At 35.5% G+C, this 16,418-nt stretch overlaps 3 protein-coding genes across 4 annotated transcripts; 1 reads left to right on the plus strand and 2 right to left on the minus strand.

Annotated features, from left to right (window-relative positions):
• Window positions 1-253: 253 nt before the first annotated feature.
• On the plus strand, window positions 254-3,400 carry ANNAT1 (annexin 1). Its single transcript, XM_007018732.3, has 5 exons — window positions 254-487; window positions 1,421-1,566; window positions 1,684-1,902; window positions 2,450-2,662; window positions 2,865-3,400. The coding sequence occupies exons 1-5, from the start codon at window positions 412-414 to the stop codon at window positions 3,159-3,161; spliced, it is 951 nt and encodes a 316-aa protein (XP_007018794.2). The 5' UTR covers window positions 254-411; the 3' UTR covers window positions 3,162-3,400.
• Window positions 3,401-3,935: 535 nt separating this feature from the next.
• LOC18592171 (uncharacterized) lies at window positions 3,936-9,764 on the minus strand. 2 transcript variants are annotated; one of them, XM_007018733.3, is made up of 6 exons: window positions 9,656-9,764; window positions 7,892-9,261; window positions 7,616-7,778; window positions 5,911-6,074; window positions 4,505-4,760; window positions 3,936-4,354 (listed from the first exon to the last, which is right to left on the minus strand). In XM_007018733.3, exons 2-6 carry the CDS (start codon window positions 9,247-9,249, stop codon window positions 4,250-4,252), a joined length of 2,046 nt encoding a protein of 681 aa, XP_007018795.2. In that variant the 5' UTR covers window positions 9,250-9,261; window positions 9,656-9,764; the 3' UTR covers window positions 3,936-4,249. The 2 variants fall into 2 exon arrangements, with proteins under 2 accessions (XP_007018795.2, XP_088665107.1); XM_088808981.1 differs by lacking the exon at window positions 9,656-9,764 and adding an exon at window positions 9,388-9,621.
• A 2,170-nt stretch (window positions 9,765-11,934) lies between these two features.
• LOC18592172 (N-lysine methyltransferase) lies at window positions 11,935-14,754 on the minus strand. The gene is made up of 5 exons (XM_007018735.3): window positions 14,495-14,754; window positions 14,336-14,409; window positions 13,362-13,497; window positions 12,940-13,224; window positions 11,935-12,460 (listed from the first exon to the last, which is right to left on the minus strand). Exons 1-5 carry the CDS (start codon window positions 14,612-14,614, stop codon window positions 12,197-12,199), a joined length of 879 nt encoding a protein of 292 aa, XP_007018797.2. The 5' UTR covers window positions 14,615-14,754; the 3' UTR covers window positions 11,935-12,196.
• Between the last annotated feature and the right edge of the window lie 1,664 nt (window positions 14,755-16,418).

Below are 16,418 nucleotides of genomic sequence, written 5' to 3' on the forward strand. Positions count from 1 at the left end.
TAAGTATAATACTTTGTTTAGGAAGTGATTAATCTATACAGTACAAATTTTGTAAATTTATATGTTTAATCTACATTATCATTATCATTTATCAATTATAATCATTCTTTATGGAGAAAGCAGAAGCGGAGTGATCAGCAACCACATCATATTACCCGCAAATATCTTTCCAGCAATCTTATTGCGATACACGTGGGTCTAAATTATTGGTCAGGTTTTACTTTCCTGAACCGACGATGACCTTCACTAGCAGGTAGCGACGTGGCCTTCTGCATTCGTCGAGATTATTTACGTGGCATAGACGCGGCATATCCCGACAGCTACGTACGTTGTCTTTAACACACTACTACCAGCTTCTCGTTTTCGATTCTGATCAGAGGCAGGAAACAGAGATAGAAAGGGAAAAAAACAATGGCGACTCTTACAGTGCCCGCAACAATTCCATCTGTAAATGAAGATTGTGAACAACTAAGAAAAGCCTTTTCAGGTCTCTTCTCTATCAATTCATTTCGTTTGGTTTTTTTATCGCCTACGTACTTATTGTTTTCTTACATTGATCTAACTCTATTGACTTTGATCTTTCTCGATACAATATCGGATCAAACTCTACAGAATGACTTTGATCTTTAAAAAAAAAAAACGATTAACCTTTGCCTGGGTTGATTTCGAAAGTGAAGATCCTTTTCATGGTTACACCAACAAATCTTTTGGTTTTTTGGTTGGGGGGGGGGGGGGGGGGGGGTGTGGGAAGGTTAATCTCGGGATGATCTGCCAAGATCTGTGAAGATTGTGCTAAAAACGATGGTGATGATCAAATGATAATGGCTTGATATTGATGAAACAAGTTGCTTGATCTTTGAAGCCTGCTGATCTGTTTTGTGTTTATGTTGAGGCTTATTAGTTGATCTTCAAAATTCTGTTTTCCTTGACTTTTAGATCAGCTTGATGATCTGATGGTACGCCACGAAGTTGTTCTGGTATATGGGACCCGGTATTAGCCTTTGATGTACAAAATAGACAAATACATGCCATTGTTAATGGATAATGTTCACTTGGACTTTCAAAGATCAAACAGAAAAAGAGTTAAAAACTGGATCAGGATTATATTCATATTGATTTTGTAATCCAGGTGTCAATATGGAATTTTTTCTGTGAACAATAGGTTTTTGGAGCTCTTTATCAGTAAGTTCGTTTGATATGAAGCTACCACATTGAAATTTTGGCTATTTGCCTGGAGCCTCTAAGTTAGATTTTTAATGAAAGCTACCGCATTGTACAATAGCTTGTCGAACGAACAAATGTAATGGAGCATGGTTTTGATAGTCACATTTTATTTTGATCATAAATATTTAGATGTCTTTTCATGCATCAGTTTCCCGATATCTTGATTTAAAGCTATTTTGATTGATGTTTATTGCAGGATGGGGAACTAATGAGGGCTTAATTATAGCTATATTGGGTCACAGAAATGCTGAGCAAAGGAAGTTGATTAGGCAAACTTATGCTGAAACATATGGAGAAGATCTCCTCAAGGCACTGGACAAGGAACTCTCAGATGACTTTGAGGTCGGTTTGTGAAAGCACTTGCTTTATTCACTGTTAGAGAATACTGTACATACTTATTTTATTGCCTGGACTGGAATGATGAATAATGTGTCTGCTTTCAAAATTCTTATCTGTCAGAGGGTGGTACTGGTTTGGACTCTTGATCCTGCTGAACGCGATGCATTTTTGGCTAATGAAGCAACCAAAAGATGGACTTCAAGCAATCAGGTTCTTATGGAAATAGCCTGCACAAGGTCTGCTAACCAACTACTTCATGCAAGGCAGGCTTATCATGCTCGTTATAAGAAATCACTTGAAGAGGATGTTGCTCATCACACAACTGGTGACTTCCGAAAGGTACATCTATTAGACTATTAGCATTGTGATAAAACATCCATACTTTGAAATATAGTCTCTTCAGGAAAATTTTTGCTTAAGTACAGCAGATTGTTATCACACTTTTTTTTTTCCATTCACCAAATATCACTTATGCCTATAAAAATTTCAATTTCTTCTTTTTACCTGAAGAAGGCTCTGGGGAAACTTTTGAAATAAGAGCTGGCATATATGCACTGTTAAATAGTTACTGCTTGGTTTGCAACATTGAGGGAAAATAAGTTTGTCAACAGGAATGTGTTGTTTGTTGTTTAACCCCATACCTACATGGGTCAGAACAGGCCTCCAGTCCATGGTATGTCACAACCAAGTAAAAGCAGCTTTAATGGGAAAATAATACATAACCCAACCATGGATTGATTAGAGGAATGCTTAAGTTATTTATAAAAACACTCAGCGGAGATTTGTACTCTGTCCTTGTTTATTACTATATCGGTGGGTCAATGAAGCCTTTTGTTTGTTTTCTGTCGTGAATGACTTCTTATTTATGTGTATTTATTCCTGCCAGCTTCTCCTACCTCTTGTGTGCTCATACCGATACGAGGGAGATGAGGTGAACATGACACTGGCAAAATCAGAGGCCAAGTTACTCCATGAGAAAATTTCAAACAAAGCTTACAATGATGACGATCTCATCAGGGTTTTGGCTACAAGAAGCAAGGCACAGATCAATGCAACTCTGAATCGCTACAAGAATGAATATGGAAATGATCTAAACAAGGTATACAAAGTTTGTCTGAGATTGTGCTTCCTGTGCCCCCAGCTCCCTTCTGCCTCTACTGAGGACTTTTTTTATCTTTCCATATGGTTTTTCAAGGCTTTTGGCTTTAGGCTAGTTATGCCCTCCAGAATTGGCTCTTTCATATGCTTGAGATATCCTGTCCTCTGATAGACTTTCTTTGGACTTGACTCTCCTATTGCAGGACTTGAAGGCTGACCCTAAGGATGAGTTCCTTGCACTACTCAGGGCCACAGTGAAGTGCTTGGTCCGCCCTGAGAGTTATTTTGAGAAGGTTCTTCGTCTGGCGATTAACAGACGAGGAACAGATGAAGGAGCTCTTACAAGGGTTGTTACCACTAGGGCTGAGGTTGATCTAAAGATCATAGCAGATGAGTACCAGCGAAGGAACAGTGTCCCACTGGATCGTGCTATTGCCAAGGACACTCATGGAGACTATGAAAAAATGCTTCTGGCACTCGCAGGACATGTGGAGGCTTGAGCTGTTATCATGAGAACGATTTTCTGTTGAGTAATATGCCTAGGACCGAACTTTTATGGTCTTGTCTGGTGTGTTGTTATGCTGTTTTTCTATGTGGTACTGTCAGTCTTATGGTATTTGAGGCTTTTATCTATGTGAACCTAAAACTGTATGCAGGCATATGTTTAAGCTTAAAGAATTTTCTGTATGGTTGTTGATCCTGTCATATATCAGTAAGAAGCAGGTATTGGTCAGCATTAGTTATTCTTGTTCCGACATCATGCAATAATGCTGGTGATTTAGATGCTTGAGATAATCACCATGGCATTGAAGCATCACATATATACAGTAGCTGATGTTTCTAGCTTTTTTTTATCAAATTGAAACTTTAAAGCTTTTTATAGCAGAAGTGAGAAATGACAGTTTTAGCAAATGAAAGTTTGACCCTACTAATTTGATTAAATATATCAGGTCAACTCTTGATGGGTATTATACGGTGATGTTCAGTCAACAAATGTGATGCTAGCTGATCTGAATTAGTGATGAACGATCAGAGTTTAAACCTTCACAAACATGTCAGTGCCCTCTAGTGAACCCTCAAAAGGTTTATGAAATGCTCAGTGCTAAAGATTTTATCTTTCATCCGCATATCTGTTTTCTCAAAAGAATTTTTGTTCTAGGTACTTTGACATCTACATGCAATTAAGCAAGCTCCCACAAAGAAGCTATTTAAGTATATCTTCATTTTCAGAAATGAAGTAAAAATGCAACCTAAAAGGAAATTCAGGCATCAGCTTTGCGCAGAAATTCACAATCTTAAACGTAATAAAATATCATACATCCAAAGTTTGGATCGACAAGACAACAAGAAGACAACAGAATAATACAAGTTGCTACTACATAATTAACAACTAGAAGCAAAATTTTCTTCTACGTCCTGGAGAGTCACGAAAGTCAACCACTCATCTGAAGCTGTAAGCCTTCCATCAGGACAGCAGCATCAGAATTCCATGTACATTCTATATCTAGTAATCCAAGGACATGATTGCTTATTTGTAATGAACAGCTAGCAACTTTGGAAGCACAACAACACCGGCAAATTGACTCCATCATTTTTTAAGGAGGTTCCGTGAGAAAATTCTCTTGCAATATGGACTGGTACGCAAGATCGTGTGGGGTCTGACAGCTTCAACTAGAGAAGCATGAAGAGGACCCTGCTTGAGACAAAATGTTTTACATGATGAGAATCACACATCTTCACATAGAGCTACATAGACAAGAGACTAAAGGGAATACTATGAGAGATTTCATTCACATTTGCACAAATACTATCAAAGCAAATAAGAAATGACAAGTTCCCATACCTTGGTTACTGCTAAAGCAGATTGAATGACATAGTTGGCAAATGGATCTTGCAATAAATGTTCAAAGTGGCCAACAGAGATTAACTCACGGATGATTTGTGACCGACTTTCTGAAAAATGCTTGAGGCATTTTTCAACCACATGACTGCTAAATTTCTGCATTGAGAGCTGAACATAGTGCCCTTTGAACTGAGAAAGCAAGTTCCCAATGGCAGAGGGAACCTTTAACTCTATAATGTATTGAACAACATAATTTCTGTTTCACAAGCAAAAAGAAGATTACAAACCAGAGTGCAAAACGAATTACAGTATAAATCCATGATCAAAAAGCAGTTTTGGGTTGGGGGGAACGACATCAAACAACAAAATGGGAAAGACTTCTGAGAAAATGAAGTTAAAGAACTATTATCCTCCTTAATCATTCATGTTTTCAGCCAAATTAATTTTACTAGAGATAAGCGATCATATATGTTTCACAGTGTCTATTTCTCATGTAGCAGAGTTCTTATTGAAGGGACTTTGCCTTTTAGGTACTTGATATGAATGTTACAGAAAACAAGACAAACAATGACATGAGGGAATATCTAATCGTAGATAATGCAAAATCTGCCTCATATCATGAAATAATATGCTCAGATATGACACAAAATCTGCACCATAAAGCACAGACTGCATTTTTATTCATAGCTAACTAATTATAAGCATGCTAAAATTCCAGACGTAACATATTCATCAATATTAGATAAATCTGGTGTAAATATCATGTAATTACCAATAAGTTTGTGAAACATGAAAGCATGTCAGGCATCACTTTGAATTCAAGAGGTTAGCTTGTCATATGAATCCTCAATACAAAGTGAGTATATATATACCATGCTTATCTGACATAATGAAGAAAAAACAGAAATGACTGAAGGATTATGTTTATCAAATGGATCTATGACTCTCAGAAACCTGATCTGAATAGACAATCCGAGCCCAAAGGATGTACCCTCACTCTAAGGAAAGATGTGAATCATCTCCCCGTTCTATGAAGAAAGATTGTTATTCTATCTGGGAGTACAAATTTAGAGAGATTATTGACTGCAATGAAAAGCCATCAATTTTGCATACATGAATTTTTACATGAGATTCGAGTACTAGCTTTTGATGATAAATTCATTATCATAAAACATTATATAATGACATAATAAAGCAACTGGTTTTTTTATGATGATAAAATTCATTAGCACAACAATCATATAAACCTAAGTAGACTGAGTTTTCATTAAGCTTGACCCTAGTTTACTCATTGAGCTTGATTGAAGTAAATTTATAAGCTAAATTAGTCACCAGAACCAGCAATGAGAGAATCTTATTTGTCAGCAAACTAAGAAGAAACGAAACAAACAATGTAAGCTTATTACCCAAAAGGATCTTGTGCCAGAAGAAGCCCATTTCTGGAAATTTGGGTAATTAGCTTATCTCGATGTTGCCCATTGGAATGAGCAATGCAGCGTTGCAACACACAGCATCCATGACGATGAGTAGCAATATCTACGCAAAATTTTGCGGCAGCATCAAAAATAATCTGCATTGGTAATTAACAGAAACAAAGGACCGAAAAAGTTTAAGAATCAAACTTGACTAAAAATGTATATATTAGGTCATATGAAAATGCATAACACCAAAGTAGAGACAGAATTTCTTAACACAGGAAATGCACCAAAGCTTGCAAACTACAGTTTGAATAAGAAGTATACTTCTGGCAGAATTCTACATAGGAATGGCACACTAGAAGATAAGGATAAAACTATCAGAGAGCTCACAATAAATCAGGTAACTGCAAGCCATTTTAATCAAACCTTATTATTGAGGTGAATCAAAGCCACATACTAGATTGAGATCAACATCATAGAAAATAAAAGGGGAAGACGAAGTAGACATTGGATCTGAGTTCATGACTCAACATAAGACCAATTATGCAAAATTGCAAGCCAATAGAGGTTCTCCCAACTGACTAAGCGATCTTCAAAATTACGTGTTGCTTTAATTATTCTGAATCTTACATCCTATTACTGCCTGTTATAGGTTGGTTCATCCCATAGAAACAATGTTCCTATTAATAAATATCCAGAAAAATGGAATGGATTCCTTCAAACTGGCTCCTTGCATTTGTGCCAGTTGCTTGTGATGCACCAGGCATTATGCTAATACCATGTGTACTACCTGTTTACAAGGCACACCTACCAGACAATGAGATAAATTTAACTACAATGTCTCGAAACAAACACACACAGAAGCTACCCTGCACTGACCAAGAGGAGAAATACGTTCAAACAAATGAGAAAAATTGTTGTGGCCTCTAATCTTCAGATCATGTATTGCATCAAACCAATGTATGCCCTCAATTGTTAATCAGAGACAAAATTGAGTGCCTAGGCCATAGGAAAAAGACCTCCAAGATAACTATCTTATTTTCTTTAGAAGACTTGAGTAACCCTTGTCAAGATGAAATCTGATGGAAACAAGACATATGAAGATCAAGAGACAACACACAACTGACGCATTCAAGCACAGTCAAACCAATGAAAATGCATTATTACTCCATAAGGCATCCAGTTTGATTCTTAAAAACTGCAGTTGGAAATGAAATTACTAACTTGGTATATAAAACAGAAATGAAATCTGTCCAAATAATAAACTAGAGATATCCCCTGTAGTAGGTTGACATGATGAAATGAGACTCTGTAGTTGCTGGCCAAAATTTTTTAAACCAGTTCCTGTTGATTTATTAATCTACAACATACTACTCAAAGAAGAAAATGGACAAGCAAACATCAAGAAATGCAATGCATTAGATTTATGTTGCGATAGATGTAAATTATAGAATGCAAAATATGCAGAGTTGAAAATTGAGTTATCAACAAAAGCTAAGTGATGATGGTATTATAAATGAACTTCACTTATTTAACAGATATTAGTAAATCACACACAAAAATGCTTCATGTTAGAGAAAACTATGATTCTAAGTAACCCAATAATATTAAAAAACATAGAATGTGCATGATTAGGCCTATTTGTGGGAACAAGTATAGAACCTCAGAAGTTAATTCACCCTCATCATTGTACCTTATTATCTTCATTGTCAAGGCATTGCAAGCAGCGCTGCAGCACATGATTTCCATTGAGATCTTTGATAAGATCAAGAATTCCAGGTTTAAGAGCAGATTTAACAAGAGAAATCTGTTGTCTGGATTTGAGAGTCTCAATCAGCTTCTGTACGACACGTGTACTGTAATATAGAATTAAATTCACTTAGCAACAAATATAGGAAGAGTACAAAAACACAAAGAATGTCACTAAAGTAAATGAGAAAGAAGAATTAAATGATAAATGACCAATTACCCATATGTGTTTAAGGAAATCCTCACAAGCTGCCCTGCTTCTTTGGTCACCATGAGCACAATCTGCAGTCTTTGTTCTTCAGTACATACATCAAGCAACTTTTGCACAAGGTAGTTTCCAAAGGGATCCATCATAAGTTCAACAATGTTATCATTAATCTCATTGAATATTATTTGCACATCTAAGCAGCTTCCTTCATCAAATATCCTTTGTAAGAACCGACAACCATTCTGGTCCTTAGCCATGTAAAATATACAACCTTGAAACTCAGCCAAGGAATACGGACTTGGCATCAGTGTCACATTTTCTCCAAGAATTTTACCAAGCTTAGAGCTTTTCTCTTGGAGGTTTTGCATTGCAATCTCTTTGAGAGACTTTTTCTTATGACACTTAAATGAATCATGTACCTTGTTCGTAATACCATACTTCAAATCCTTTCCTTGAATGATGACACTATCCTCTACATTCTCTTCAACAGGAATCTTACTGTGCAAGAACCTGGGAGAACTCAAAGAATCAATGGCAGCTCTACCTACATTACCATCCATTCGACATTGCTGTGAGCAAACAAAAGGATTATCAAGGCAGGGCCTCGTACTGAAAGCATTCTGTAACAGAACTCCCCTATTATCCATACTCGTAACCTGGTCGACTCTCTGCTCCAAAAGATAGTTTCTTGGGTTATTTTGCCAACTAGATTTTGAAGACAAACCATTCGACTGATTGTAACTACTAGTGTAAGACCCCAATGAATCACCCTTTTCATATCCACCCTGCAAACCAAGCAATGTGGACCTGAGGTCATCGCCATCAAAACACAAAGAAACCTGTTGTGGAGAAGATTGAAACTCTTTGTTAAAACCTTCATATGAACCATATTTTTCCACATTATAAGAAGAAACATCACCAAAACTAAAGCCAAAATCGTCTGGGTCCCTCTCAAATCTCCTCATTTGACCAGAAATATCTCTTTCTCTTTCTTCATCTCTAATATGCATTTGATATAGATTCTCACACAAACCAAAACCATCATCGACCAACTTTTTTTCATTGACATTCTTATTTCTATAATGAGAATCAGGTGATGATTTAGAATCCAACCAGAGTCCACTAAGATGAAACTTGTGTTGTTGTTGGTGCTGTTGTTCTTCAAACGGTGAACTTTCTTCAGGAGAAGAAAACCCATTAGAGAAAGAGCTTGAAGGAGAAGGAGAAACTCTGCTCATTTGTGAATGGTGTTGAAGATTGAGAAACGCAGGAGCTTGAGGGATCTCATTCAATAAAGTTTCAAGTTCACTATTTCTCTTCATGTCCCTTATCATCATCATCTTCTCCTTATTCTCACCCAGTTTAAACATCCTCACGAAAAACTAAAAAAAAAAAAAACAAAGCTTTATAGAGACAAAGAGAATATTTTTATAAGAAAACACAAAACCAATGTTAAAACCCAAAACCCAAAACAAAGTCGATGAAGAGAAAGAATACAGAAAGCTCACAATGGAAATTAAAAAAACGTTTCCTTTTCAGTTGAAGATTGCTCTTTGGTGATATTGGTTTTGGGGTTTTCTTAAAGAGAGAAAGAAAGAAAGAAAAGAAACGATGGGATTTTCTGTATCTTGACGGTTACAAAAAAGGATGGTGTACGGACAGGCAATGGTTTAATTTCACGCCATTGCAGTGAAGTGAACCGGCACTACACAGTGTGAAAATAAAAAAGCACAGAAAGAGAGAGAAAGAGAGAGCGAGAGAGAGAGAGGATCTTACTTGGAAACGTTAAATTAGAGCTTTTTTATTTTTCTTTATTCTTCTGTTGAGATGATGTTAGTTGGCATAAAAAATAAGTTGCTTTTGCTTCTTCTTTTTTTAATTTTTTGTAGTTATAATTATCTAGATAGCCAAAACAGAATGCTAACCTCTTTAGCAATAAATGCTCCTTGTTTTTCTCTCTCAGTAGTTGCTTACTTGACCTAAATTTTTATAATAAAAGTAGTAAGTATTTAGTTTCCTTGGTGAAAACAAGGAATAAACAATTTTGCGGCCATTGGATCTGATGCAATGTTACGACATTCTCTGCTGTTGCAAAATCCAATGGCTAAGGAATAGAGATGCTTCGATCATAAAGGTTACACCTTGGATATCTACGGTGAAGCTAATCCCACCAAATAACTAACAACTCAGAACGATTCTAATTAAGAGAAAGGATAAAGGAGAGTAAAATAGTGTAGTATGTTAAGTTGATGAATGAGCCAAGAAGAGAGTGAATATCTCTTGTTGCCCAAGAAAATACAAACAGTCCATTTCACGGTTGAGAGCTACGTCCAAGTTTCCAATGTTACTGTTTAGGCATAGCAATACCCGGACTAAAAGGCCAGATACCAACAACATTCATTGCTTCAGCTACTTTCTTTCACACACTGCACCTTTTTTCACGAAATGGGGAAACATATGCTTTGTTTCTCGAAAACATTAAGGCAGTGGGATTACCTCTAAGCAGATGCGGATACTGGGCCACGACGATCTCGTCAAAAACCAAATCAATCTTTTGGATTTTCTTTCATTAAGGAAATTTGAGGAGCGAAAGCTTTCGAGTCAGAAGCAAAAAGCTACAGATACAAACGCAAAACCAGGCATTGGATTGAAATGTTAAGTTGCAGCAAAATCGTTTAGCTCCGTCTCTTTAGTGTTTTTGTTATTGCTCTTTTGCTTTCAAGATAGAAAAATGCAAAAACAAAAACAGAAAAAAAAATACAAAAAACAAATAAAATTTATTGTATTTTAAACAAATAATTGATATTATATTTTAATTATTTGTTCATTTTTTAATCAATTAGTTTATAGTTATCAAAACCTGATTAGCAAGTAATCCAAAGAGAGTATCGGATCACTAAAGCGGACAGTTCTATTATTTTAATAGTTAAATCACGTATTTAATTTTTTGTTTAAATATATTTTTATATATCATATTTACTTATGCATGTAAATAATAAAATGCTTTAAAATGTAATATCTGACTTAATGTTTACAATTTTTTTGTTTTTATGGAGATCAAGGCTTAAATCTTATTAATAATATTTAAGTTACTTTAATTTAATATAATTTTTTAATATGAGTTTACTTCAATTCTATTAATGACATTTAAGTAATTTTAATTTAATATAATAAATATGAGTCGATTTAAACGTTTGGATCCATACCAAATTAATAAAAAATAAAAAAAAACCCGCAAATTTGATCGAATTTGATCAGGTCATTTGCTGACAGCTTACACCATCAAACATAAAAGCCGTACCAATCCTGTGACCGGATCACCGGTTCAACTGCCACTTCGGACCGGTTTTAATAACCTATGGTTTAACTTGTTATTTTATTACTTCATTATAAAAAAAAAAAAAAAAGAAAGGAAAAGGCAAAAGAGCATTAACCAAATTAAAGACTTGCAGTCTGTTACTGAAATTGTTCGCCGTTCTTGCACTGGCTTGTACCATGCATTTGCCCAAAAGCACGTAAACAGGGTGGCAGTGACCAAGAAGAAAATATCGACAAAAAACGCGGCCCTTGTCCTGCTAATGCCTGGCCAAAAAGAAGGAACAGGAAAACCATTCTCATGCACTCCTTAAATGGCAAATTACATTTGCCAAACCAACGGCTGATTGTCAGACAATGATATGGGCACTCAGGTCCAGCCACCACTCTCACCAAGCCACTTACCATCTCCCATTCTTTCCATCTCGGTTAAAGGGCAGAAATAAAATGACTGCAAGTGATCAAAACATTTTCTATTCCAGAAACATATATATATATATAGCCATAGCCAAATTAGAATACTGAACACCAATGCCAATTTAGCCCGAGAATTCGGACAATCGTAAGATGCCAATATAACTCCATAGCTCTTCCGAAATACTGTGCCCAGAAAAAAAGTGACCCTCAGATTTGAACCTAAGATGTTTTGTTGGTCAATTCATTGAAACGGAAGTTCAATCAAGAGCATACCAAAATAAGTCCAAGCATGTAGGTCAATTAAAGAACTCACACAAACGATATAATGATAATCAATGTAGCACTAAAAAATAAAATTAAATCTGAACAGCCCAAGACCTTCACTAAGACAGGACAGAGAAACACAAGATTATGGACAAACAAAGCAATTAGCATAGGCCCATAGCTCAAGTTGACATGTTAAACCTAAAACATAATTCCCAAAACCCACAATGAAAAGGTCAAATAATATAATCACACCCCCACTAAAGATAACAGAAAACACCAGACACGGCCGAGCAAAATGACAGAGTTAGAACTAAGATGTTAAACCAAAGCAATGCTGCTTTCTCCACCAGGGGGTTTGCGTACACCACCAAGGTAGTCTCGCGCCTCTACCTTCCCATCAGCAAAGATGTTGCTGCCACTCATCTCCCGCAGCTTTGCCACGCTGAGTGGTTTCTCAGCAGAACTTGGAGGAACATCACCCTTAAATATGTCATTTCCAGAAAGCTCAGCAAATTTCTGGTTATAAATTTTCTTTGCTGTCTTAAGCGCAGCCTCCTCACTTGAAATGCTACCTCCAGCAGGCTACAAAACAACATCCAAGTTCAACAACCAGTTGGATATTCAAATTTAACTAATGATGCATATGACACTAAATGGCAAACTTGAGTACTTAACAATTGTAAAAGGCAAACCTCAGCTAGGAACATAGGAAGCTATAATTCCCAGCCTCTATATAAGTGAAATTAAAGCACAGAAATGTAATTAGTATATCTATAAACCTTTTTCGCAAAGCATGATCATATGATTTCTAACTATCTTATGTGCAATAAGTTGCAAAAGTGATCTAAACCTAACCTCTATATGGCACAGTTTTTGCTTTTCAAGCTATTTCCCTTTCTTTTCACTTTTAAAACAATTTTATGTATATATTTGCTGTTCTGCCCACAATCACAAGCCTTTGCAGAAAATCTCAAAAGAAAATGTATACCATTGTCCCAACAGCACAATTTATTCATGCAGCGACAAAACTCAGTAAGTTACAAGTTTTAACATGTACTTACATTATGTGTATCAGGTTCTCCCATATCAAAATTGTCCTTCAATGCCAATGCACGTACAGTTGTCGGCCTTGGCAAAATTTCAGGTGGGGCTGCAAAGATGTCATGTCCACTAAGCTCCTTGCACTTAGCATCAGAAAGCTGCTTCTTCAACTTTGCATCTGCCTCACTTTCTAGTGTTCCACTTAGCTCACGCTGCTTCGCCACCTCAGGAAGAGTTATTGGCTTTTTGGGGGAAATACTCTCTTCCTCAGCAAATGAGATGTGACTGATTCCAGCAAGTGCTTGCTAACGGTGCCAAACATGAAAATATGTTATGAAACATTACTTGAGACTAATATAATTTGTTCCAAAAACATAGTTATTAATTACAGATATCTGTATCCTCATAACAAAATTGAAATATGAATGAGATGAGAGCATACCTGGTACATTCGTAGTCCTGTTTTGTTGTTTGGAGTGGGATTGGCACTGCCTGGTTCTGACTCATCATTTTCTCCATTGGCTGCAAAAATGCCACTACCAGTCATCTCCTTCATTTTATATCCAGAACAAGGTTTCCTGGAAATTGCAACAGATGACAGTTCCAGAGGCACTTAGATAAACAGCATAAACCAAATGTGTAGACGATGCAAAATTGATCAAGGCACATATTCATTTTCTCATTCTATTACAGCTTAAAGCGAAAAACCCCTCTCATCCTTCTTCCAGCCTTAATCGACTTATCCTAACAAATCCCCTGAATGACAGAGATGGAATGGATCAAACAGCCTTACTGACTTTTACTTTGAGTTTGGAGAATGTAAAATAAGATAATTTTCAGACATTTCATTGCTAACGAAAAAGCAATTTTTTAACTGAGTTGCAGATGTACATTAAATTATCCAACCTTGCAAAGCATAAGAACTACGAATTCCGAGCAGTAAGAAACTTTTATCCAATTCAAAAGACATGATTGATACGGTACGTTAGAAATAGTTACAGTCGGTACAGTTAGATCTCCTTCAACGGTTGATACTGTTAGATCAGAACGGAGATCCGAAGGATCACCAATAAACAGTTGATAAATTACAGCTATTAAGGAAACTAACCATGAATAATTGAACAGATCAAAGTTGAGGAATTTGAATTAAGCGCAGATTTGAAGTCAAATTTTTCAAAAAAAATATTTTAGATAATAAAGAGAGAGAAAATAGCAGAAACAATAAATAAAAAAAATAAAAAGACAATAGAGCGAAATTATAGCAATACCTCCACGTTTTTGAGAGTGCATTTATTTGGCGCAAAAAACAAATAAAAAACGTAGAGCTAAAAAGATTTCATATAGTTTTAAAAGAAAAAATGAAGGTTTTTTTTTCTTTTTTTTTTTGGAGAGGGAGAAGGCGGAAGCAGATCTCACCGTTTGTTTAAGCTTTCAAATTCTTCATCCGTGACTTGGCCTCCAAACACCACTTTTCTGATCCCATCCGACGGCTACCATTAATAAAAAAATATATCAATCAAAAACACTAATTCACCAGCAAAAAGGTTTTTTGTTTTGTTTTAAAAAAAGTACTACCTGGTGCGGGCGGGTGGAGCGAGTGGCGGAGGCAGGGGAATCGGAGTGAGGAGTCTCGGACCAAGTGAGCAGATCTGCGGTGGAAGTGTGTGGTTTCCTCACTGGAGTGCTCCTCTCCATTTTTCTTGGTTATCTCTAATTCCACTCTCAAAACTACCAAAAAAATGCTACTAATTAAATAAAATCAAAAAAGAGAGCCCTCGATTCCTCTATTCTTACTCGTCCTCTGCAACAACAATCAAAAACCAAAAAAAAAAAAAGGAAGGCACTGTTTTTTGAGCCTTGAGAGAGTGAAGAGAATGAATGAAGGAAACAGGATCTGAGAGAAAGACAGAGCCAAATAAAAAAGAGAAATGACGAACGTGTCCTGCCCCGAACCCTCCCTGCCGTTGATCTGGAACTTTCTGTTCGTTTGCACCTTTTGCTTTGATCTCTCCCTTCTTTCTTTTCCTTTTTTAGTTTTAATTTTTTGGGATTGCTTAAATATGTAGTGGGAAAGAGTAGGAGTAGCAGCTACTCTACTTGAGTTTTAAAACAAAGGAAACATTTTAAAAAACCCCAAAAAAAGGGATATGGACAACCTCCCACGCTGCGCTGGTATAATTATAACCGTCGACTTCCTTTCTCCACTTGTAGTTCTACTGATATTTGAATCTTGTACCGCCCTCTGTGAATTCATTCCTTCTTTTTCTTTTTCTTTTTTTTGGCTTTTTAAATGCCTAGCATGTGCTCTCAATTTTACCGCTAGGTGTCAGTTCAATTGAGATATTTAACCGATTTAGCCTGTATCCGATACGTTACTAATACCATATCATTTATTTCAAATGTATTTACATTTGAATTTTATATTTTTAGATTTCACGTAATTTAATTTAAACCAATTGAATTTGGATAAATTTAGGTTTTAAAATTGAAGGACATAAACAATTCTAGATTTGGAAAGAGAATGAGTTTTATATTTATTTTTTTGTTTAATTTGGTTGAATTTGATAGACACCGACTCTAAGTAATAGTAGTTTTAATTTGAAATCTTAAACTGCAACCTTCTAAAGTTTTATGTAAGCTTGGCTAAATATAAATCCATAGCCTTTATACCATTCTTAAACAGTCTAATTGAATTTAAAAATTCGAATCTAAGTGTCACGGCCTAAGTATTATTTTCAAATATAAAAAATGATAATGATTAGTACAAAACTTCTAATAAACTTCACAAAGAGGTAATCAGCCCTGTCAAGTAGTAAGCACTCTTTCAAATATTCCTAATTTGGATAATAATCCATTAATGTCTTCCTCGAGCGTATGTTTAAACTTCAACTAGTTTACAATTTATTTTTAAATTAATTATACTTTTAGAACTTATTTATTTTTTAAAAGCAATTGACTCGTAAAATTCAAATCTACTCTTTCGTTTTATACTTTTTGTAAACAACTTGAAATTCTCATGTCCCGAGAGAGTCATTTTAATTAATTTCTTACCTCAAATTGGCTATCATAATGGACTTGAAATTTGCTATAAAAGGATTAAAAATTGTACTAATGTGAAGTTGCTTGATTAGGTTCAAAACCGTAAAACTTTATACCATTTAATAATTCCACAATGGAATGGATTCATCAATTATGAAACTTAATATATCCACAACTAATAACTACCATGTTAAAGCTTTTGATGTGTTACTCTCAAGAGAAAAAGATTTCAAATTGTTATTTGCAAGTTAAAGTGGTTCGTTAAATTAAAATTTTCTTATCAATTTAATTCTCATAAAGTTTTATTACAAAAGTATAATTTTACCTTAATATAAAACTAGCATTATAAGTAAAAATAAGAAAAAAAATTAACTAATTTTGAGAATGTGAAGAAATATCTGGAGTAAATTGTGTTGAATGTAAACCACCCACCACTTCCCTTGTCATCATATTTACAACT

Source organism: Theobroma cacao, chromosome 8 (assembly GCF_053813885.1).
Source record: "Theobroma cacao isolate CCN51 chromosome 8, ASM5381388v1, whole genome shotgun sequence".
Classification (NCBI taxonomy): domain Eukaryota; kingdom Viridiplantae; phylum Streptophyta; class Magnoliopsida; order Malvales; family Malvaceae; genus Theobroma; species Theobroma cacao.